The sequence below is a fragment of the Musca domestica genome, unplaced genomic scaffold (genome assembly GCF_030504385.1).
Source record: "Musca domestica strain aabys unplaced genomic scaffold, Musca_domestica.polishedcontigs.V.1.1 159, whole genome shotgun sequence".
NCBI lineage: Eukaryota > Metazoa > Arthropoda > Insecta > Diptera > Muscidae > Musca > Musca domestica.
The window spans coordinates 1,174,913-1,196,670 of record NW_026712218.1 but is presented as its reverse complement, the minus strand read 5'-3'; the positions used below and the strand labels follow the sequence as shown (position 1 = coordinate 1,196,670).

General features: G+C 35.6%; 1 protein-coding gene across 1 annotated transcript; it reads right to left on the bottom strand.

Moving 5' to 3' along the window:
* Window positions 1-2,016: 2,016 nt before the first annotated feature.
* On the bottom strand, window positions 2,017-20,047 carry LOC101894976 (ovostatin). The gene is made up of 11 exons (XM_059119906.1): window positions 20,038-20,047; window positions 19,884-19,992; window positions 19,694-19,832; window positions 19,419-19,652; window positions 14,831-15,657; window positions 14,511-14,772; window positions 9,794-10,058; window positions 9,617-9,725; window positions 8,477-9,554; window positions 2,752-3,267; window positions 2,017-2,680 (listed from the first exon to the last, which is right to left on the bottom strand). The coding sequence occupies exons 1-11, from the start codon at window positions 20,045-20,047 to the stop codon at window positions 2,087-2,089; spliced, it is 4,143 nt and encodes a 1,380-aa protein (XP_058975889.1). The 3' UTR covers window positions 2,017-2,086.
* Window positions 20,048-21,758: the final 1,711 nt, after the last annotated feature.

Below are 21,758 nucleotides of genomic sequence, written 5' to 3'. Positions count from 1 at the left end.
TCTTTGAGCGTTTTGTTTTTCAAAATCTTGAACCCTATGTGGGGGAGGTATCAGAAGGAATGGTTCGATCTCTACCATCTTTACAACAGATCTTGTGTTTATGGAAATGTTGAGACGTACCAACTCTGAATGGAATCGAATGTTCGCCTTTTATGAACTTCATGGGTATTCAAAATTGCGACCCTTTGGAGGGGAGGTACCAGAAGGAGTGGACCAATATATCCCATCTTCACACCAGACCTTGGGATAGTAAAAAGATAGGGATGTCACATTTAATAAGAGTTATTTATCGAAAATATCTATGGGAGCTATATCTGTATTCAAATCTAAACAGATCTCGTTATAGTTTGGCAAAGGCATATTACGAAAGTGAGGGATTTAAACATAAAATCGGAGAAAACATATATATGAGAGCTATAGCTGTATCTGACCCAATTTTCAACAAATTTGATGTACTTGCTTCTACACTGAATCAGATGTGCCAAAATTCAAAATTCTAAAATATCTAAATTTAAACCGACTCTCACCAATTTAAAAAGGGTTCGTCCTTGGGCAAATAACAAATATTGTTTGGTGAATTCCATCTCAATCGGATAATAAATGCGACCTGCATTTTGTTCACAAAATACATGGACAGACGGATGGACGGATTTACGGACTGACATGCAAAAATCGACTAAGAAAATGATTCTATGAAGGTACTCAAAAGTAACTATGGTCTATCTCGCTTCCTTTTCCATTTTACAAACAAATGCACAAAGACATAATATCCTTACCACTATGCGGTGTAGGTTATAAATAGCAATGCACAGGGACAGTACCGCTTGGGGGTGTGGAAATCTATAATCAAATTACTAAAACAAAATTTTAATAGCAACATCATATACCCCTTTTTAAAAGTCCATTCTCATATAGGGAAGGTATAGGGGTTTGGAAAGCTCTTAGAACGACCTTTCCTGGAGTACTATTGACATGCGTCAATTATTTTTGCTGCCTCACAATGGCCATGCATATTATAAAAAATTGCCCGATTAAGTCCTCATGGGTTTTCCAATGCGCATTTGATAAATTGGAAAAGTCCATTTTTCTCAAATTTTTGATTTGGCCAAGTGGTGAAAGCCCTTAGAACGGCCTTTTCTGGAGTACCACTATTTTCGTTGCAGCGCAATGGGCCATTCGATTTTGTCCTCTAAAAAACAGAATCTGAAACGGATTTGGTCCAAAAAGACCCATGGTCTAAAACCGTTATTTCGATGAGTCACCAATATACTCATATAGCTGAACGTTAAATTGGAAAATATTTTCATTTTTTTTTTTTGAACATTTTTATATTATGTTTATCAATCAGTTTGTAAAACCGCCAAATATAAATTTTAGACCCCACAAAGTATATATATTCTTGATTAGCATAAAATTCTATGTCGATTTAGCTATGTCCGTCCGTCTGTCGGTCTGTGAAAATCACTCTAGCTTCCGAACGAAATTAAGTTTGTTGATAAAATTTAAAATATGTGTGTTTGCAGGACTTATGGTATTGTGGTTTTTGTCAGAATTTTAAAAGGAATTCGCTGTAAATTGGAGGCATGTATTCCCAATACGTTAGAAACATCATTGCATAGGACTGCCAATATAGGTCTGAAATTTGGTATTGTCCCCATATAACTGTACCTAGAGATAATTGGTCTTTTGGTTTGTGTTACACTTTTCACCGGGACTATTTCACATTTGGAATTTGAAGTTCCACATGGGTACTACATCCTGACATGACAGGAAATTGCTTATACAGATCCACGTTTTCGATTAGCCCCCATATAATTTTACATCCCCATATTCGGTATTTTGATATTTTTACGTCATTATTAACCGGAATTTTTTGGAAGTTTTGTATTTCAATACTGCCTTCGGATAGCCCCACTGTAATGGAAACTGACTATATTCGCTATTTTTATGATTTGAGCAATATTTTTCAACAGATTTTTTTGTTTGAAATTTTGGAAATTATTTTTAAATGTTAGATGGAAACATTTCCTTAGCTTTATTAAAAAAATATATATATCCAACAATTTATTTCACAATTTTAAAATTTCTACGATTGTATCTGATATGCCACGGTATCTCTATACTCAGGTATATAATAATCATACATTGTTATAGATGCCGGTTGTAGCAGTAGTACCTCATGCGTCTTGACAGATCTTATAGTGAGACATTTTTCCTCATTATCATCGGCTAGTAAATGTTTGAAATATACCAAGCATTTGGTGTTTGAATTTTCCAATTCAACACGAGCTACAACTTCTAGACTTAGTAAATCTTCAACGGATTCTGGTGACGCAATAAATCCAGAAGGCATATTTATTTCCATAATCACCATATTACTTTGACGATATTTTAGTTTGTCGGATGGATTAAATTGAAAGCAAACCTCCAGTTCCATGGCAGTGACAGAAGACATTTTAGCCAATGGCGAAATGGAAAATGATTTCAGTTGTTGTGGTAATGCGATTCGGTTCGCTATGCTGAGGGGCCTGTCCGGTGGTGTGTTATTTTCTTTGATATCATATGATTCGATATTTTTCAATTCCGTCTCCAATGGAATGTAATAATGATAGGCTAACTGGAGTAGAGCATTTCCTTTGCCCTCAATTTTTAGTTCAAGCAAACGCGTTGCTTTTGGAAGCTGAAATTTTTTTTGAGAGCGTGAGAAAATAAAACAACAAATAGTGGTCTTTATTTCAACACAATTCTTACCACAACTTGTTGCCATATTTCGCTATTGCTCGGATCGATACCAAACATGCCGTTGGCAATCTTCAACCTCTGGGCGTCCACTGCCTCATAGTTGATTTTAAGCAAAGTTTCATTGGTACTGGGATATTTTTCATTGTATCGAATGAGTGCCTGTAAAGCAACCACTGTATCGTGGGTGGATCTGAAACCTCCAACTTTATTGCGCTGCTGCAAAATCCATTGAAATATGTTTATATTATCCATTGAATTCCTTTCCAATAGAGCCATCAGAGCATATGCCGTTATTTCAACATCATTCGAATGGGCTGGATTCGAGGACTGCCACCACATTAAACCATCTTCGGTATGTGATTTTTGTTCGAGTTTTGTCAACACTTCATTGGCATGTTCATTCTTGGACATTTGTAATGCTACTGCCACTAAAGCTAGGGCGTAGCTGTCATTGATGTTGTTGATATTGTCCACCAAATAATTGACTCCGTTTTGTATGACAGTTTTATATTTTCTTCTAAATTCCTGTGGTGAAAAAATAAGTGTTATAAATTAGACGATATATAAAAAACATAGACGTAAACTTTATAATATTTAGTAGTGATAATGTCCTTGGTATTGGCGAGACTACTGCCCATATCCAACCAAGTTCAATATTAATTGCATCTGACTACCATATGCCTGGCTGGCTTTTCTGAACGTTTTTACCTTCCATCATAGGTGGAGGGTTTCAAGCACCTCGAAATATCCCACACACAGAAAATTGGGCCATGGGTCCGTAGGTAAATTGGCATTTTGTATTCCCAGTATGTAAGAAACATATTTGCAGAAATCTAGGTCTAAATTTTGATATAGCCACCACCATATTGTCGCTGTACCTCCTGATTTTGGTATTTTCACGATATGCCACATTTTCACAGAAATTATTTCAAAATTATGACATCAATTTCAAATTTATTCCTTCACACGGTAACAAATTAAGTACCATTTAACTTTTCGTACAATTAAAGCACGCATATCCAAAACCGCCTACATAACTCAATCCCGGATACAAATAGAGATCTCAATATCAAATTTCAATATTCCAGCTCATTCGTTTAAACACTACCATACTTCTTACCCCTTAGTACTTTTTGAACAATTATACACGTATATCTTAAACCACATCCATATGTCAAACCAGATACCAACAGAGACATTTATATCAAATATCAGTATTTCAGCTGCATTCCTTCACCCAAAACTAAATTTAGTACTTTTCGTATAATTGTAGTACAAATGTTTAAAATCACATCTATATATCAATTCTAGATACCAATATCAAATTTTAGGATTTCAGCTATATCCCTTTACCTGATGCCAAATGTAGTACCATTTAGTACGTTTCGTACAAAATATAGTACGCATCAAACACAGGTGCCATCAGTAATCTTAATTTAAATTTTTGAGATTTTTTTCTCTATCCCTTCACCCACTACCAAATATAATATCTTTAATAACTTTTCGTACAATTTTGGTACACATTTCGACAAAAATCACCCCTGTATATTAACCACAAACACCATCAGTGACATCCATATCAAATGTCAGAATTGTACAGCACCATCGCTCCACCCACTACCAAATTTAGTGTTATTTTCGCACAATTATAGTACACAATATGTACAATTATAAATACCAACAGAGACCTCAATATCAAATTTCGGGACCCAAGTCTACACATACCAATACCAGGTTTAGTACCACTAAGTACTTTTCGAACAATTATGGTACACTAATACCAAGTTTTAAGATTTCAAATACTTTCTGTTCAACCAATACCAAATTGTACCAAATATAGGACTGTTTAGTTCTTTCCGTGCAATTGTGGTACATATTTACAAAACCACCTCTTTATCTCAAACCTACCACCAACAGGGACCCAATTCAAAATTCCAGCTTCACCTAAACCAAACTGTTCCAAATTTCGTACTATTTAGTACAGTTCACGTACGTAGTACACATTTCCAAAGCCTCCTTCATATATCTCACTTACTTTCCAATCTTGACTCTCATACAAAATTTCAAGTTATTAGGTCTCTCCTTTCGTGTAATACGCAATTGTATCATTTTAAAAGTTTTGTATTATTTTACAACTTTTCGTAATCTTTAAGTTCGATTTTTCAAAAACTCTTTGGTACAACTATCAATGACTCTCGTTTCAGAATATAGCTCATATTTCAGAATTATAGCTCATTCCACCCAAATTCAAATTGTACCAAATTTAGTATCATTAAGTACACAAATTTCCATAACTAGCTAAATCATACATCATCATCGTTTTCCAAATGTCAGCAATCCAGCTTTTTTGGTTCACCCAAATCGAAATTGTACCAAATGTAGTACTACTTAGTACACACAAGTACAAATTTTCAAAACAACCTACATACCTAAGTCCTAAAGTGCAATAGTAATCTATGTTTTCCAATCTCAGCATTTCAGCTCTATCGGTACACCCAAATCGAAACCGTACTAAATTCAGTGCCATTAAGTACTTTTCGTGCACTTAAGTACAAATTTTGAAAACTACCTCCATATCCTAATTCTATACTCTGCCAGTAATATTAATTTGAAATTTCAGGATTCCAGCTCCCTACGTTTCTTTAAATTCAAATTGTAACATATTTAGTACCATGCCGTACTTTTCGTAATCATGAGTACACACTTGGAAGACTACCTTCTTACATCGACCCTACTCCTCATCCTTGATTCCCATTCCAAATTTCAAGTTTTTAGCTCTAACCGTTCATATGATACGAAATGGTATGAAATTTATTATATTTAAGTACTTTTCGTACACTTTCAAAAACCTTTTGGGGTTTCAGTGACCCTCCTTCCAAACTGAAGAGTTCTAGCTCTACTGATTCGTTAAATACAAAGGGTAACATATTTAGTACTTTTACTACATTTCGTTCCGTTCTAATATGAATTTCCAAAAAAAGAAAAACGCAGCCTTATCTGGTATCTTCAGAACAGGAGTTACCCTCACCCAAAAATTTTAGCTTTAGCCGTTTCGCTGCAATCTGATATCGCTACAGGAAAGGGAGAAATATAATATTTTTATTTCATTAGGTTTAGTGGATCATCATGCAGACCCTAGATACAGTTGAGCTTACCTCATCTGACGAGAAAATTTCACCAGCGAAATGTTATCCGGTGACCATCCAAAGTGGTAAGCTTCAGTCCTGCCCCATAACAAATTAGCCCCATCCATGGATTTGTAATTGTGACCTTTAGAGAGACTGGCTTATGAAGATTTTTTATACCCTACACCACAAGGTGGTCAGGGTATTATGTCTTTGTGCATTTGTTTGTAACAGGCAAACGGAAACGAGATAGACCCATAGTTCCTTTTGATGATCTGCATAGAATCACATTCTGAGTCGATTTATCCATGTCCATCCGTCCGTCTGTCCGTCTGTCCGTCTGTCCATGTATTTTTGTAAACAAAGTACAGTTCGCATTTATTGCCCTATCCAGATGAAATTTTGTCCGAATAGTATGGAATTTTGCACATACGATCAGATTGGACCTGAAAATAAGTATGCCAAATTTGATCGAAATCGGTCCAGATATAGCTATAGCTCCCATGTGTATTGTTCATCCGATTTGTTATTTTTGTCCTCCGCAGCCGTAATATGCACTCTGTAACAACAATATTTGGGGAAATATATAAAATACATCTCAGGAATACATTTACTAAATTTTATCGAGATCGGTTCAGATTTGGATATAGCTCCCATATATAACTTCGTCCGATTTACCTTTTATTGTACACCAAACTTCTAATATTTGCCCAAATTGGATGAAATTTGGCACTTACGACCGAATTGAGTCTAGAAGCTAGTATGTCAAATTTGGTGAAGATCGGTTCAGATATAGCTATAGCTAACATATATACTGTTCATTCGATTTGTCATATTTGTTACCCACAGCCGTAATATGCACTCCGTAACAACGATATTCAGGGAAATATATCAAATACAGCTCAGGATCGGTTCCGATTTGGATATAGCTCCGATATATATCTTTATCCGATTTCAAATTAATTGTGCACCAAATGGGTAATACAAGTCCGAATTTAAAAGATACAAATGCTTCGGCATATTTAGCCCTTTGAACTTTAAATTATGATTATAATCATAGCGTGTATGAGTGAATTCTCCCATAAAAACTTTTAATTGTTATGCGCAGCTCTACTAAATTAGCAAAGTGGTGTAGGGTATCATAAAGTCGGCCCCGATCGACTTTAAGACTTTCTTTACTGGTTTTTTTGCTTTTGATCCATTTTCATCCCCTAAATATTCTGAGATCATCTCCAAAAATAATAGGCTTCTATTCTGACCATAACCCTGACTGAATGTAAAATTTAATTTTCTTTAATTTTTTTCAGTCGTTGGTATGTACCCAGATTTCGGGAAATAATTTTTTCTTGGGGGACGGGTCGGAATATGTGACTCAAAAGTCCGAGACCAAAACTCGGTTTAAATCCGTATCTACTAAATTGATACTGACAATATAGGTATGATTTCAAATTCCTACCCACAAGTGTTCACATTATGGTGTCATTTAAAGTCATTCTGGGGTAATATCTAAATGATCGATTTTTTAGACCCGAATATTTTATAAAACCCCCAAAAAGTAAAAAAAGGACCCATTATGGAATTCTATACCTTTTCAAAATGCTACAGAATTTTTTACTGGATACAGAGATATGGGACATTAAACACAGACAAGTCGATTTTATTAAAAAAAAATCCGAGAATTTTTACTAAACTAGAGCTAAGCCATTATTGGACCATAAGTTAATCATGGTTTGATTAACATAGACAGGCGTACGGAGGCACATAAATAAATCGACTCAGTTCGTTGAAACAGAAAGATCAATATGCGAACAATATTTCGAGGTGTTACAAACGTTTAGGAATAACAAGTAAAAAAGCAGTAAGTCCGGCCGGGCCAAACTCGCAATAACCTCCACAATTTGGAACGAATTTGGAAATTTTTGAAAAAATAAATTACGTCACAAATTCTGTTAAAATTGTAGAAATACCGAACATAGCCGTTATATTAATGTCTATACGAAGACGTGGTCATGTATAGGCAACTTTTGTCACAAGCCATTACAATATTAAAATACGAAATTTGAACAAAAATCCGGTGAATACTGTAGCTAAATCATGAAAATACCGAATATAGAGAGGTACCGAATATCGGGGCTATACGAAGACTTGGACCTGCATAAACACAGGCTGTAGTATCTATTAAGAACTTCATATACGAAATTTCGAACAATTGCGGTGAATAATGTCGCTCAAATCATCAAAATACCGAATATAGGGAGGTACCGATATACGGGGCCTATACGAAGACCTGGGCCTGCATAGACAATTTTCTGTCTTCATTTGGAAAGTGTTGTTAATACCAAGGTTTATATGTTTAAACAGTCAGTTAATTCATAAGTAAATGCCATTTTAGTTCATTGATTTCGAAATATTTCTGTGAATTAGCGACTGACTGATTCTACGCCATATACTTTAAACCTTTATGCTAAAGTTTGGGAGTGGTCGAATTTGCCGGTAGCCTAACTTCACATGTGAATTTGCCAGCATTACGATACAAAATATAATCTCCTTTTTAAGGATGCAATCTGATCCAAGAATCACATTGAACTTTTTCCACAAATTTTACTTACCGAACTCTCCAAGAATGTCATCAAAACAAAGGCCGTAAAACCGTAACGATCCTGATGGGCTGGACTAAATAAATATCCGGTGTAATGGAATTCCCCCGACGATAACTGCTGTGATTTCAGAAAATCCAAACCACTTCTGATTATACGATTTTCTATACCGGTATAACGTTGTGCCTTAATAAAGAAGCGTATAATATAGGCCGTTAGCCACGTGCTCTCCTCCGATTGGGCAGTCGGTCCAAAAACACTGAAGCCACCGTTCGAATGACGATAACTCAATTCCTCCTGATAACCAATTTCGATGTAGCCAATGGCTTTTTTCACCAGATCGGGATTTTCCGAATATTTGCCTGTGGCTCGCAAGTGATCCAAAACCAAAACATTGGGAGCAAATTGAACCATTTTTTGCTCACCACAACCGGTAGGTAATAGCACCAAGCTCTCCAGATTATCCAATGGCGTGTGGAGAATATCACTTGCCACAGAAAGTTGCAGATATTCGGTATCGGGAACTATATTCTCAGGTATGTCAATATCGATGGATGAAAGAAATATTTCTTCAATCTCCATGAGATTTATAAGCACGTTCTTATTGTGGTTTTCTATTGTACCCGTGGGTTCAACTAAGAGTTCTTGAGTAATGGCATCGTTAAATAAATGATTAGTGGCTTTGATGTGAATTTTTAGGGCACCCAGCTTTTTGGGTTTAATAAAGAAGTACAGAGTTGTACCACCATTTGCTGGCACATTAGTTTGTTTCGAATTCTCGGATATGCCCTTTGGTTGCATTGTTGACTCATCAATAAAATCATAGTCTCCATCAGAACTGATCATAGTTGTGAGGGTGTCTAAAACTTCGTTGTGATAATTAAATATGACCATCGATATCTTGACCACTTCACCTCTCTTGATGGAGTACGGTAGACTTGTGGATATGAAAAATTTCTTGAAAACAATAATATCTGTCGATTTTGCTACCATGCCGAATCCAATGTCGTCATTTACGGAAAATGCCGTAATTAACCATGTGGTAATGGTGTCGGGAACGTTAAGGGTCAGTTGGGTAGTTTCATTCACACTAACGGAATTTGATTGATGTTAGTAAATGTTGTTTCATTCTAAATCCATAATCATACTCACTTTTGAAGATCCATAAATATCCATGTTTCTGGAAAATGTGTACGCACTTCTATGTCACGTTCGAAGCTCACACCTGTCTTTGCCATAAGTCCTTGCTTTCTTGACACATCTTGCAATACCAAAAGATAAAAAAACGAATAAATTCTGAATACAAGTTAAGTAATCCCCAATACTTACCAACAGGAATCTCATACTCATAAGCGGCATTGGTTAGGGTTCTAAGGCCGGAAATGAATCCAGGCTGTATGACATCCCAAACGGAATAGGACAAATCTAACATTAAGTCATGGAAAATATGTTGGCGGTCGATATCATAGTCTGGACCTAAAAGTTGGGCACCTAAATCGATTGCCAGTAGGGCTACATAAGAATTAGTTTTAGTCTTTATAGTAAGCTCAACTTCCTCTCCAGGTTTGGCCGCTGGTGGAGCGGATACTGATATCTGTGACGAAGAATTGAAAAATATATATAAGAACAGCGCTAATCGGAACAAAATTTCTAATCCCTTCAGTTGACTTCAAACTTGTTGTTTGTTTTTGGAATTTTGAATTCAACGCTAGTGAGAGTTTGAAAACAAATATAAAATAATAAATTGCATTGTGTTAGTCATTGATGTTCTCGGCAACGGGTGAACCAATTTTATTTCTGCAAGTTACATATGAAAAGTATCATCAATACCAATGTTTATATGTGTAAATAGTCTCTGCATGTGTATTAATTGATATCTAACATCCATTTAAGTGCATTTATTTCGAACTAGATTTTGAAATATTTACAGGGTTAGATGAAAACACTACAACCAACTTCAGGCTGCTGTCATTTATAAGCCACTCGTCCGACAGTTGTTAAAATTATTCCAGTGGCAGCCCGGTATATTGTTTACAAGCGTACAAAAGCATTTTGGTGAGAATTTTCGAGAAAAAAAAATTATTAGTGATGGAATTCAAGCGTGATAGTGTGATTTCTTTATATTTGGCTAGAAATCCACAAGTAGTTGATCGAAATCCGCATCGCATTGGCCGAAAAATGGCTCGTGAGTAGAACATATCGCAATATTCCATTCGGCAAATATTGAAAAATGATCTCGGGGTAAAGCAATTGAGATTCCAAAAAAATGCAAGAACTTACACCGCAACTAAAAAATAGACTCAAAAGAGGAAAAGAGTTGCTTCGCTTGGCCGAAAGTGGTGAACTGCCGAATTTGGTTTTCTCCGATGAGAAAACATTCGTTGTCCAGCAGTTTGTAAATAAACAAAATGATCGTGTTTACTTGCCAAAGAGGTCAGCTGAAAATGTCCACCTTGGGTCATCAGAACTAAAGCGTTGTACTTGGTGATGGTGTGGGCCGCCATAACAGTCGATGGTCGATCTCCGCTCGTATTAATCGACCGTGGCATCAAAATAAATGCCAAATATTATCGCGAAAATATCCTGTAGAGTGTATTAAAACCTTGGGCACGCAGACATTTTGGCCGCAGACCTTGGACATTCCAAAAGGACTCAGCACGCGCCACCCAAGAATGGTTACAAAATGAGGTTTCTCCCTCCTTTCCCATCGCACCATGGCCACCAAAATCTCCGGATACCAATCCTTGGACTATTGTGTCTGGAGTATTTTGGAAAGCAAGTTTGGCACTAAAAAAATCCAAGGTGTCGATCACCTCAAGCATGCGCTTCCCCGGGAATGGGCCAACATTCGGGCAGCGTGTGACGGTTTCAATCTGGCCAAAGTTATCCAATTTGAACAATTCTAAACTTATTTTGAAATTTAATACTATTTCCGACATTCTATGATTTCAGTCAATAGAATTTAACAAAAAAAAAAAACTAAATAAATAAATAAATAAATTAATTGTTGCGTTTGACTTTGTTGCATTTTTTTATCTCACCCTGTATGTGAGTGGGTGACTAACTGACTCAACAACCAAACGAAACGACTGAATCTACAATCTTGAAACTTCGCAAGATTGGGAAATTCGTACTAAAAATTCACATAGTACTAACAGATACTAGAAATTATATTAACTGTACTTGGTAAACGGATGGAGCAGGAATTCGAAATGGCAGGAATTCTTTGAAATGGGATAAATGTTTTTTTTTCGGAAATTTGTAAAAGTAGCACTAAATATTGTACCATTTGATTTTTTCGACATTTATGTATCTGTATTAATAAAAGAATAAAGTAATTGACTGACTGACTTAACGATTCATCAACGTTCAGACGAAACGACTAAAGCTAGATTCTTGAAATTTTGAGTGGGAGTCAAATTTTGTTCGAAGGGGCAGATAAGATATTAAACGGTACTAAATTAAGTACAATTTGAATTTGAAATAACGGTTGGAGCTGGAATCCTGATTTCTGAAATTAACATTACTAGGATTGGAATATGGAGGCAGATTCGAAATTGGTGCTTATGTACACTAAATGGTATTAAATTTGGTAAAATTTCGATTAGGGTGAACCGGAATAGAGCTGGAATTCTGAAATTTAGAAATAAGATTATTATTGCATTCTAGGACTGAAGAATGGCGGTAGTTTTGGAAATTCGTACTTATTTGTACTAAATGGTACTAAATTTTGTACAATTTAAATTTTTGGGTGAACCTGTAGAGTTGGAATCCTCAAATGTTAAAAAAACATTTCTATTGGACTATATGATATTTATGAATTGTACCTAAGTGCACTAAATAGAACTAAATTTGGTACAATTTGGATTTGGCTGAACCAATAGAGTTAGTATACTGAAAATTGGAAATAAGATTACTGTCGGAGTGTAGGATTGGGATATGTAGGTAGTTTTGGAAATTTGTACTAAAATGTTCCAAATTTCTTACAATTTGGATTTAGGCGAACTGATAGAGGTGGAATCCTGAAATTTGGAATTAATATTACTGTCGGGGTGTAGGATTGGGTTAAGTAGGAAGTTTTGGAAATTCGTACTTATCTGTACTATATGGTGCTAAATTTGGTACAAATTGGAATTGTGATGATTCGATGGAGATGCAATTCTGAAATTTGGATTGAGATTCACTGATGGAGTGCATGATAGATGCACAAAAGGGTTATTGGAAATTCGAATTATAAATTTGGGAAGTGTTCTAAAAAGTTTGAAATTTGAAATTTTTTTACGAGAATCAAGATTGGAAATTAAATTATGAAGGTGGTTTTAGAAATGTGTATTAAGTGTGCGAACTGTACTATATTCGGAAAAGTTTGGTTTAGGTTGAACGGATGAAGCTGGAAATTTTAAATTTTGCATTGTGAACTCTGTTGGTGGAAGGTTTCCGATAAGGAGATAGTAAGATCACGAAAGGTTTAAAACAAATTGATATTGGGTGAACCGATAGTGCTTGAAATCTGAAATGTGCTATAAGGGTCGCTGTTCATGTGTATCCTTGACCTATGGAGGTAGTTTTGGATATGTATAATTAAATTGTACGAAAAAGTACTGAATGTTGAAGGAATAGAGTTAAAATTCTAAAATTTGATATTTAGAACACCTATGGTATCTGTACTTGAGATTTGGCGGTGGTTTGGAAATGCGTCGTATATTTACACGATTCGTACCAAATGGTACTATATTTGGTTTTGGGTGAAGGGATAAAGCTGAAATTGTATATAAATTTCACTGTTGGTGTCTGTGGTTAAGATATGGAGGTGTTTGGAAATGTGTGCTATAATTGTTCGTTGATTAAAGGGCTAGAGCGAAATTTGATATTGAGGTTCCTGTTGGTATCTTTGATTGAGATACGGAGGTAGGTTTGGAAATGCGTCCTACAAGTGCACAAAAAGTACCAGTATTACTATAATTGGTACATTTTGGTGTTATGTGAACAGATAGTTCTTAAAATTTTGTTGCTGTAATGTGGGGTCTTGACCTAAGGAGGTAGTTCTGGAAATGTGCAATGTATGGTTGAAGGGATAGAGACAAAATTCTGATATTGATGCATACATTACTGATGGTATCTGTATTTGAAATTTACCGGTGGTTTGGAAATACGTCCCATGAAAAGTTATAAATGGTACTAAAGTAGGTATTGGGTAAAGGGATAGAGCTGAAATCATTAAATTTGATATATATGTCACTGTTGTTAAGATATGGAGGTAATCTTGGAACTATATTTGTCCGAAAAGTACTAAGTTGGGTATTTGCTAAAGGGTTAGAGCTGCAATACCGAAATTTGATATTGAGGTCTCCTTTGGTATCAGGTATTGAGATATGGAGGTGAATACTATAATTGTACGAAAAGAGCTTAATTTGGTATGGGTGAAGGGATAAAGCTGGTATCCTGAAATTTGATTATTATTCACTATTCGTGTCTGTGGAGATGGAGCTGTTTTTGGATATGTGTACAATAATATTTCGAAATGGTACTAAATTTGGTAATGGAGGAAATTACAGAGCTATTATAATAACTCTTGGTGTCTTGAATTGAGGTATAGAACAGGTATTTTTTCGAAATAAGTACTACAGTTATTCAAAAAGTACTTAATGTTACTACATTTTGTATTGAGTGAATGTATAGAGGTGGAATCCTGTCTCTGTTGGTATCTGCTGTTCAGATCCGGTGGTGGTGGTGCGTACTATAATTGTTCGAAAAGTACTAAATGATACTGATTTTGGATTACTGTTGTTGTCCACAATGAAGAGATGTAGATTGTTTTGGATATGTGTACTAAATGTCAATATGTTTGGTATTGGGTGAAGGGATAGAGCTGAGATTCTATAATTTGATATTGAGGTCACTATTTGTTCCTATGTTTTACATATGGAGACGTTGAAATAAGTTTGGACAAAAAAAATGGAAGTTGGTCCATTGAATTGTGTAAAATGAACGATTTTGAAGACTTTTTGAAGACAACCGTGCATTACAATACCTTACGGCTACTTACCTTATTTTCGAATTCATTGGGAAATTTCAAATATTGTTCACAATAACGCAATTGGCCCTTCACAATGTAATGAACGTATACGAAAGAAAGTGGAACCATCTCCATACTGGGTTTGATTTTGATGGTGTGCGATGTTGTGTTGTCGGGTAATTTAATCAATTGCCTGCGAACAATGTCGCCATGGCCAGTGACGGTGTAGATCAAATATGGTATAGGCAAATCGGACTTTAACTCCAGGTCAACGTTGGTATCAAATTTCAAACTGAAATAAGAACTTTCCTCATAAAAATTCCATAGATATTTTTTTGGAGGCAACTTACCTGGAATTCTTCAGTTTTAGAGTGCAAGCTGTTGTGGCGTCATTAATTCCTCCATTATGGCCAATGACAATGTTTGGTAGATATTGAGAACTGTTGGCATATTGAAAAATAAAGGATTCTTCTTCCATATGGTCGATGGTAAATGTTCCCTCACCCTTGCCATTCAAATACGTTTCATACATTATTTCGCCAAGACTCATTGTCAACGGAGTGGTGGTATCATGCACCCTACTTCCATTCCAATGTTGAACGATTACCTTGATTTTATATGGCCTACCATTGGAAAATTCAATTTCATTTTGCGGTATCAAAATCTCATACTTTTGCGTTCGAAAATTGAAAATTTTCAACACAGATTGGGAGATGGCCGTGTGGCTCTCTTCAAGTGTGGCCAAAACCTTAATCGCCGAAAGATTCTGAGCTTCTGGCAAATCGCTGTATTTAAACTTAAATAAAGCAGTGTAATTTTCCAACTTGGCTTTTTGTTCAATCATTGTCTTATTGGTGGCCGGATTTAGGAGAAGAATTGTTGCATGGCCCTCAACATATTTACCAAATGTATATTTACCATAAACAGCTAGGCTAAATTCATCATTGTCAGCGAGTACGATATCAGAGTCGGCATCAATGTATACACCGAATTTGGGCAGAACATATTTTTCCACTTTGAAATTTTTGACAGACTGTTTTTGATATTTTCCCAAGACGGAGGCGCGAATTAACCAATTTCCCAATACCGGTTGTTCTGATACGTTGAGTTTATTGGTATAAACGCCTGTATTCAATTTAATATCTTTGAATTGTTTAATGCGATTGCTGTTACCGTCCTAAAAGAAAGAAAAATATAGAAATAGATTATTATAAACAAGCTATGTATTAGAACAGGACTAGGGGTTCTCTTATCCATATTAATAAAGGAGTAAAGTAATTGACTGATTTAATGATTCCAGACGAAACGGCTGAAAATACAATTTTGGGTGAGGATCACTCTTGGTCCGAAGGTGTCAGATAAGGCTTGGTTTTTAGAAATCCGTACTAGAACAGCACTATAAAGTACTAAATTGTACTAAATATGCGCTGAAATCCTGAAATGTGGAAATAAAATTTCTATTGGATTGTATAATTGTTATGCAAATTTGTACTTATATGTACTAAGTTTGGATTTGTGTGAACCAATAGGGCTGAAATCCTGAAATTTGGAATTAAGATTACTGTTGTAGTGCAGGAATGGGGTATGTATGAAGTTTTGGAATCTCGTTCTTATGTGTACCAAATAAAGTACAATCTTTATTTGGGCAAACCGATTGGGTTGTATCCTGAAATCTGGAATTGGGATTACTGTGGTAGTGTAGGATTGGGTTGTGTAGAATGTGGGTGAACCAATAGGGGTGGATTCCTGAAATTGGGAAATAAAATTTCTATTGGATTCTACGATCCAAGTTATTTGCATTAATGAATACTAAACAGTTCAAAATTTGGTACATATGTTAATTGTAGTGAGCCGATAGAGCAGGAATTCTGAAATTTAGAGTGAGTGGCACTGATAGAGTGCAGGATAGATGTACCAAAGGGTTTTTCGAAATTCGAACTTTAAGGTTACGAAAAGTTTTAAAATTTTACTATACTTTTAAAATTGTACCATTTTGTATTATGTGAACGGCTGAAGTTAAAAGTCGGAAATTTGGTATTGAAATTAAAGTTGGAAAGTAAGTTTGATTTCTGAAGGTGGGCTTGGAAATGTGTACTAAGTGTACGAACTGCACTAAATGGTACAACATTTTAAACACTTTGGCTTAGAGTGAACGGATGAGCCTGGAATTTCAAGATGTTGCATTATGGTCAATGTGATAGGATTGTGATAAAGAGGATGTTTTTAAAATGTGTAAAACAAGTGCATGGAAAGTACTAAATAGTACTATATTTGTTACACATTGCAATTGGGTTAACATATGATGCTTGAACTCTGAATTTTGATTAAGGCTATTTATGAGTAGCCTGCACGTGTTTATTGTAATTGTATAAAAAGTATTCAACGGTACTATATTCGGTATAGGCTGAAGGGATAGAGATAAAATTCTGAAATTTTATATTTAGGTTATTTGTTATTCAGAGGTTGAGATTTGGAGCTGGGTCTGAAAGCTCGTCTTATAATTGTAGGAAAATTTCTAAATGGTACTAAATTTGGTACTGGGTGAAGGAATAGGCTGGAGTAACAAAACCTGATATTGAGGTCTCTGTTGGCATCTGGGATTGGGATATGAAAATGGTCTTGAAAAGGTGTACTATAACTGTACGAAAAGAGGTAAAATTGGTGTTGGGTGAGGAACAAAGCTGAAATCCTGAAATTTGATACAGATGTCACATTTGGTGTCTGTGATTGAGGGATTGTACGAAAAGTACTAAATGTTGCTAAATTTTGTATTGATTTAATGTTTAGGGCTGGAATACCGACATTTAATGTTAAGATCTCTGTTGTTATCTGGTGTTGAGATCTAGTGATGGTTTTGCCAGGGCGAGCTATAATTCTTCGAAAAGAACTAAATAATACTTAGTCATTGTTAGTCTCTGGGATGAAGAGATGTCGATTGTTTTGGACATGCGTAATAAATCGTGCTAAATTTGGTATTGAATGAAGGGATGGAGCTGATGTCACAGTTGGTTTCAAGAGTTTACATATGGAGACGTTGTAAAATTTTGGAAAGAAACTTTTGGGTATAGATCCATTGTCCTTGGTCTGAAAATGTAGTACAATGTATGAAGTTTTGATTCAAAAGTTTTGTCAAACTGAAAAAATTGTATATTTTAAGCACTAAAAAGGCCACAAACACGAAATGGTAGAACGAATTTAAAATGTTGAAATTTTATCTCACACTATTGGGGTTCCTTTGTATGTGGCCACAACTATGTAATAGTCTTAAAATATATCTGTTTTCAGAAACTTAAACTCCTTTGGTGTTTGGATCTAAAAACAAGTAAAAAATGCTTTAAGTTCGGGCGGGCCAAAATTTTTATACTATGTTTATCAAAGTAAAATGAAATAATAAAAAGAGTAGAATATGTAATCTTGGAATATCAATCCGTTTTAGTTAAAATAAAACGAGTTAAAAAGCAGTAAGTTTGGCCGGCCGAACTTTGAATACCTTCCACCAATTGGAACAAATTTGGACATTTTCTAAAAAAATAATAATAATAATTCATTAAAAATTCTGTTAAAATTTTAAAAATCAGGGAGTTATCGTTATTTTGTGGTATATACCAAGATATGGACCTGCATAGGAAATTTTCTGTCACAGGCTGTAGTACCTATTAGGAACTTCAAATACAAAATTTCAAACAATTTCGGTGAATAATATCGCTGAAATCGTAAAAATACCGAATATAGGGAGGTACCGTTAAATGGGAGCTATACGAAGACCTAGACCTGCATAGGCAATTTTCTGTCACAGGCTGTAGTTCCCGTAATGAACTGAAAATGCGAAATTTGAAACAACTCCGGTGAATATTGTACCAAAAATGCAAAAATATCGAATATAGGGAGGGGCCCATATATGGGGGGCTATGCGAAGACCTGGACTTGCAAAGACAAATTTCTGTCACAGGCTGTAGTACCCATTAAAAACTTTAAAAACCAATATTGAAACAATTTCGGTGAATAATGTATCTGAAATCATCATAATACCTAATTTAGGGATGTACATATATTTAGGGTCTTTACGAAGACCTGTACCTGCAAGGCAATTTTCCTGCACAAACTGTTGTACCCGATACGAAGTGCAAATACAAAATTTGAAACAATGCCGGTGAATATTGTACCTAAAATTGTCAAAATACCGAATATACCGATATATGCCGGATATACGAAGTCTTGGTCCTGGACCTTCAAAGACAATTTTCTGTAACAGGCTGTAGTAACCATTATGAATTTTAAACACGAAATTTTAAACAATTCCGGTGAATAATGTCGCTAAAATTATCAAAATATCGAATATCGGAATATCGGAATATCGGTACATTTACATGGGGGCTATACCCAAGAATGGACCTATATAGCTCATTTCCAATACTAAAAGTCCTGCAGACCAAATACACATACTAATACAATTTTATTAACCTACTTCAATTCGTTCGGAAGCTAGAGTTATTGCCATTTTGCATGGAGATAACAGACCTTCCTACAATCTCAATTGTCATATTTCTACTAATTTGGTTCGAAAGTGTGGCAAAAACCTTAAAATTAGCGAAATTCTGGAGATACCTTTTAAATGGGGCTATACTTAAACGTGGATCGATATAGCCCATTTTTAAGACCAATCATCCTTGTTTGTATTTGCAGTTTTGCTAAAGACACTATACACCTAAAATCCAGAGGTTCCAAGGAATCCCAAAATAATCCGCTTAATTTTCCCCGTAAACATGGTTAGACAGAGGGACGGACATGCATAAATCGACTCAGAATATGATTCTAAGCAGACTACCAAAAGAAACTATGGGTCTATACCCTTTACTTTTGCATGTTACAAACAAATGCACAAAACACCCAGTACCGCGGTATGGTGTAGGGTATAATAAAATGTATCCTTCTACTTACCATCACTTCAACTTGTATGGGTTCTATTGATTTAAACGGTTTTAGATGTTCATTCAATACCACGACTCTGAAGTGTACCACATCACCCGGTTTATAGACGGCCTTATCAGTTTGTATATAAATTTTCAGATCATTATCCGATTCCGATTGAAGTTTTGTTGAGTTGCGAAAAATCAAACCTTTTACACCCTCAACTAAAAGTTCGTAGTCAAAGCTGGCGTCCAATTTGGTGGAAGAAATTTAATTGTTTTGGTTTCCAGCGGTTGAAGTTCGACCATCTGGACGTAATTGAAAAGCGGCTCCGCGACAAGGCTAACACGCATAACAGCCGATTCGGTGGCATTATGTAGTGTCAAACAAACGGAATAATTACGATTTGATTTTATTGTACCGGGTGCCACAACCGAATAGTAACTGCAAAGAAATTTTTAAGCTTTAAATGAGAGATCTTCGTAGAACAATAACCGAACCTTTTCGTTGAGATTGGTGAAATAAATGTCAGTATCAGCTGAAGTTGTAGCAATTTGTATAAAATCCATTGCAGCTGCATCGCTAGCGCGCTGTCTGAGAACGACTGGGTAAAAAGATGCATATGTAATAAAACTATGTCTTTTTATACTCAACACCATGGTGTGGAGAGGATATTAAGTCTGTCATTCTGTTTGTAACAGCTCGAAATATATATTGTAGATCCAACAAAGTATTGTCTGTCTGTCTGTTCGCGTTTGTGGAAATTACTCAAGCTTCCGAATGCAATGAAGTAGGTTGATAAAATTGCACTCATATGTGTGTTAGCTCTGCAGGCCTCTTGGTATTGAAAACGGGCTATATAGGTCCACGTTTTGGTATAGCCCCCATATAACTATACCTGCAGGTTAAAGATTTTTTGTATGTTTTAGTCACAATTTTAACCCGAATTTACTGTAAATTGACAGCATGTGTTCCCATTATGTAAGGAACATCCTGGCAGAGAACCATTTCATATGGATCCAAATTTAAATACGGTCCACATATACCGCCACCTCTCTATATCCGGTATTATGGTATTTTTAGCAACATTATTCACCGGAATTGTTTTAAGTTTCATATTTGAATATCGTAATGGCCTAAGACAAAAATTGAATATACAGGTTCACGTCTTCGTATAGGCCCCCATATAACGTCAACTCCCTATATTCAGTTATATATGATTTTAGCAGTATTTTTCAACGGATTTTTTGAAAATGTTTAAATTCCTTCCAAATGGTGAAGGGGGCATTAAAAGTTCGGTTTAGCCACATTTTTATTTATTTTGCCAATAGCTAATGTAGATTATCGCTCATTGACAATCTTCGAAGAAAATGTAAATACCCTCTCACTGTTGAATAGAGGGAAAATCCATTTGGGTTTTCTGTTTGTGCTTAATCGCCACAATCATTTTCGACACCATAAAATGTATATATTGGTGATAAGGGTACAATTCTGAGACGATCCAGCAATACGTACCTATGTGTATTTTGGTTTCGTGGAAAAAAGTATTTAAATCGCTCTCATTTCCAGCGATAAATAACAAAAGCCGGACAAGGCTGACTAATTGATACCCTACGCGACTATGCATCCCTTTGCAGTTCTTCCCTTAACCAAAAAATCTGAAGTAAAGCATAACAATTATGATCGCCATTGAAAGCGGATTATGGCTTTAGAGTGGTTTTTATTTAAAATCGGATGCAAACAACATATGAAAGTTATACCTTAATCGATTTTCACTACATTTGGTCATTTGTATACCCTACAGGGAGAAGGAAGCGAGCTAGACCCATAGTTACTTTTGAGGATATTTATAGAATCACTTTCTGAGCCGATTAATGCATGTCTGCCCGTCTGCCCATGTATTTTGTGAACAAAATGCAGGTCGCATATATTATCCGATTGAGCTGAAATTTTCCAAACAATATTTGTCTGGCCAAAGGACGAACCCTATTGACATTGGTGATAATCGAATCAGATTTAGATATAGCTCCCATACATCTTCAACCGATTTCGGATTAATTATGCACAAAATGGCTAATATCAGCACAAATGGACGGAATTTTGGCAATTACGACTGAATTCATCCTAATAACAGTAAATTCCAATTTTGTGTAAATCGGTTCAGATATGGCTATTGCACCCATACAGATGTTTTATCCGATTTGGGGCTTAAAGTCCCTCACAAGCGTAATATGCATTCCTCAGCAATGATCTTTGGTACCAAATAAGTGCATCAAATTTTATCAAGATCGGTTCAGATTTGGATATAGGTCCCATATATATCTTCAATCGATTTCAGGTTAATTGTGCACCAAATGGCCAATATCTGTC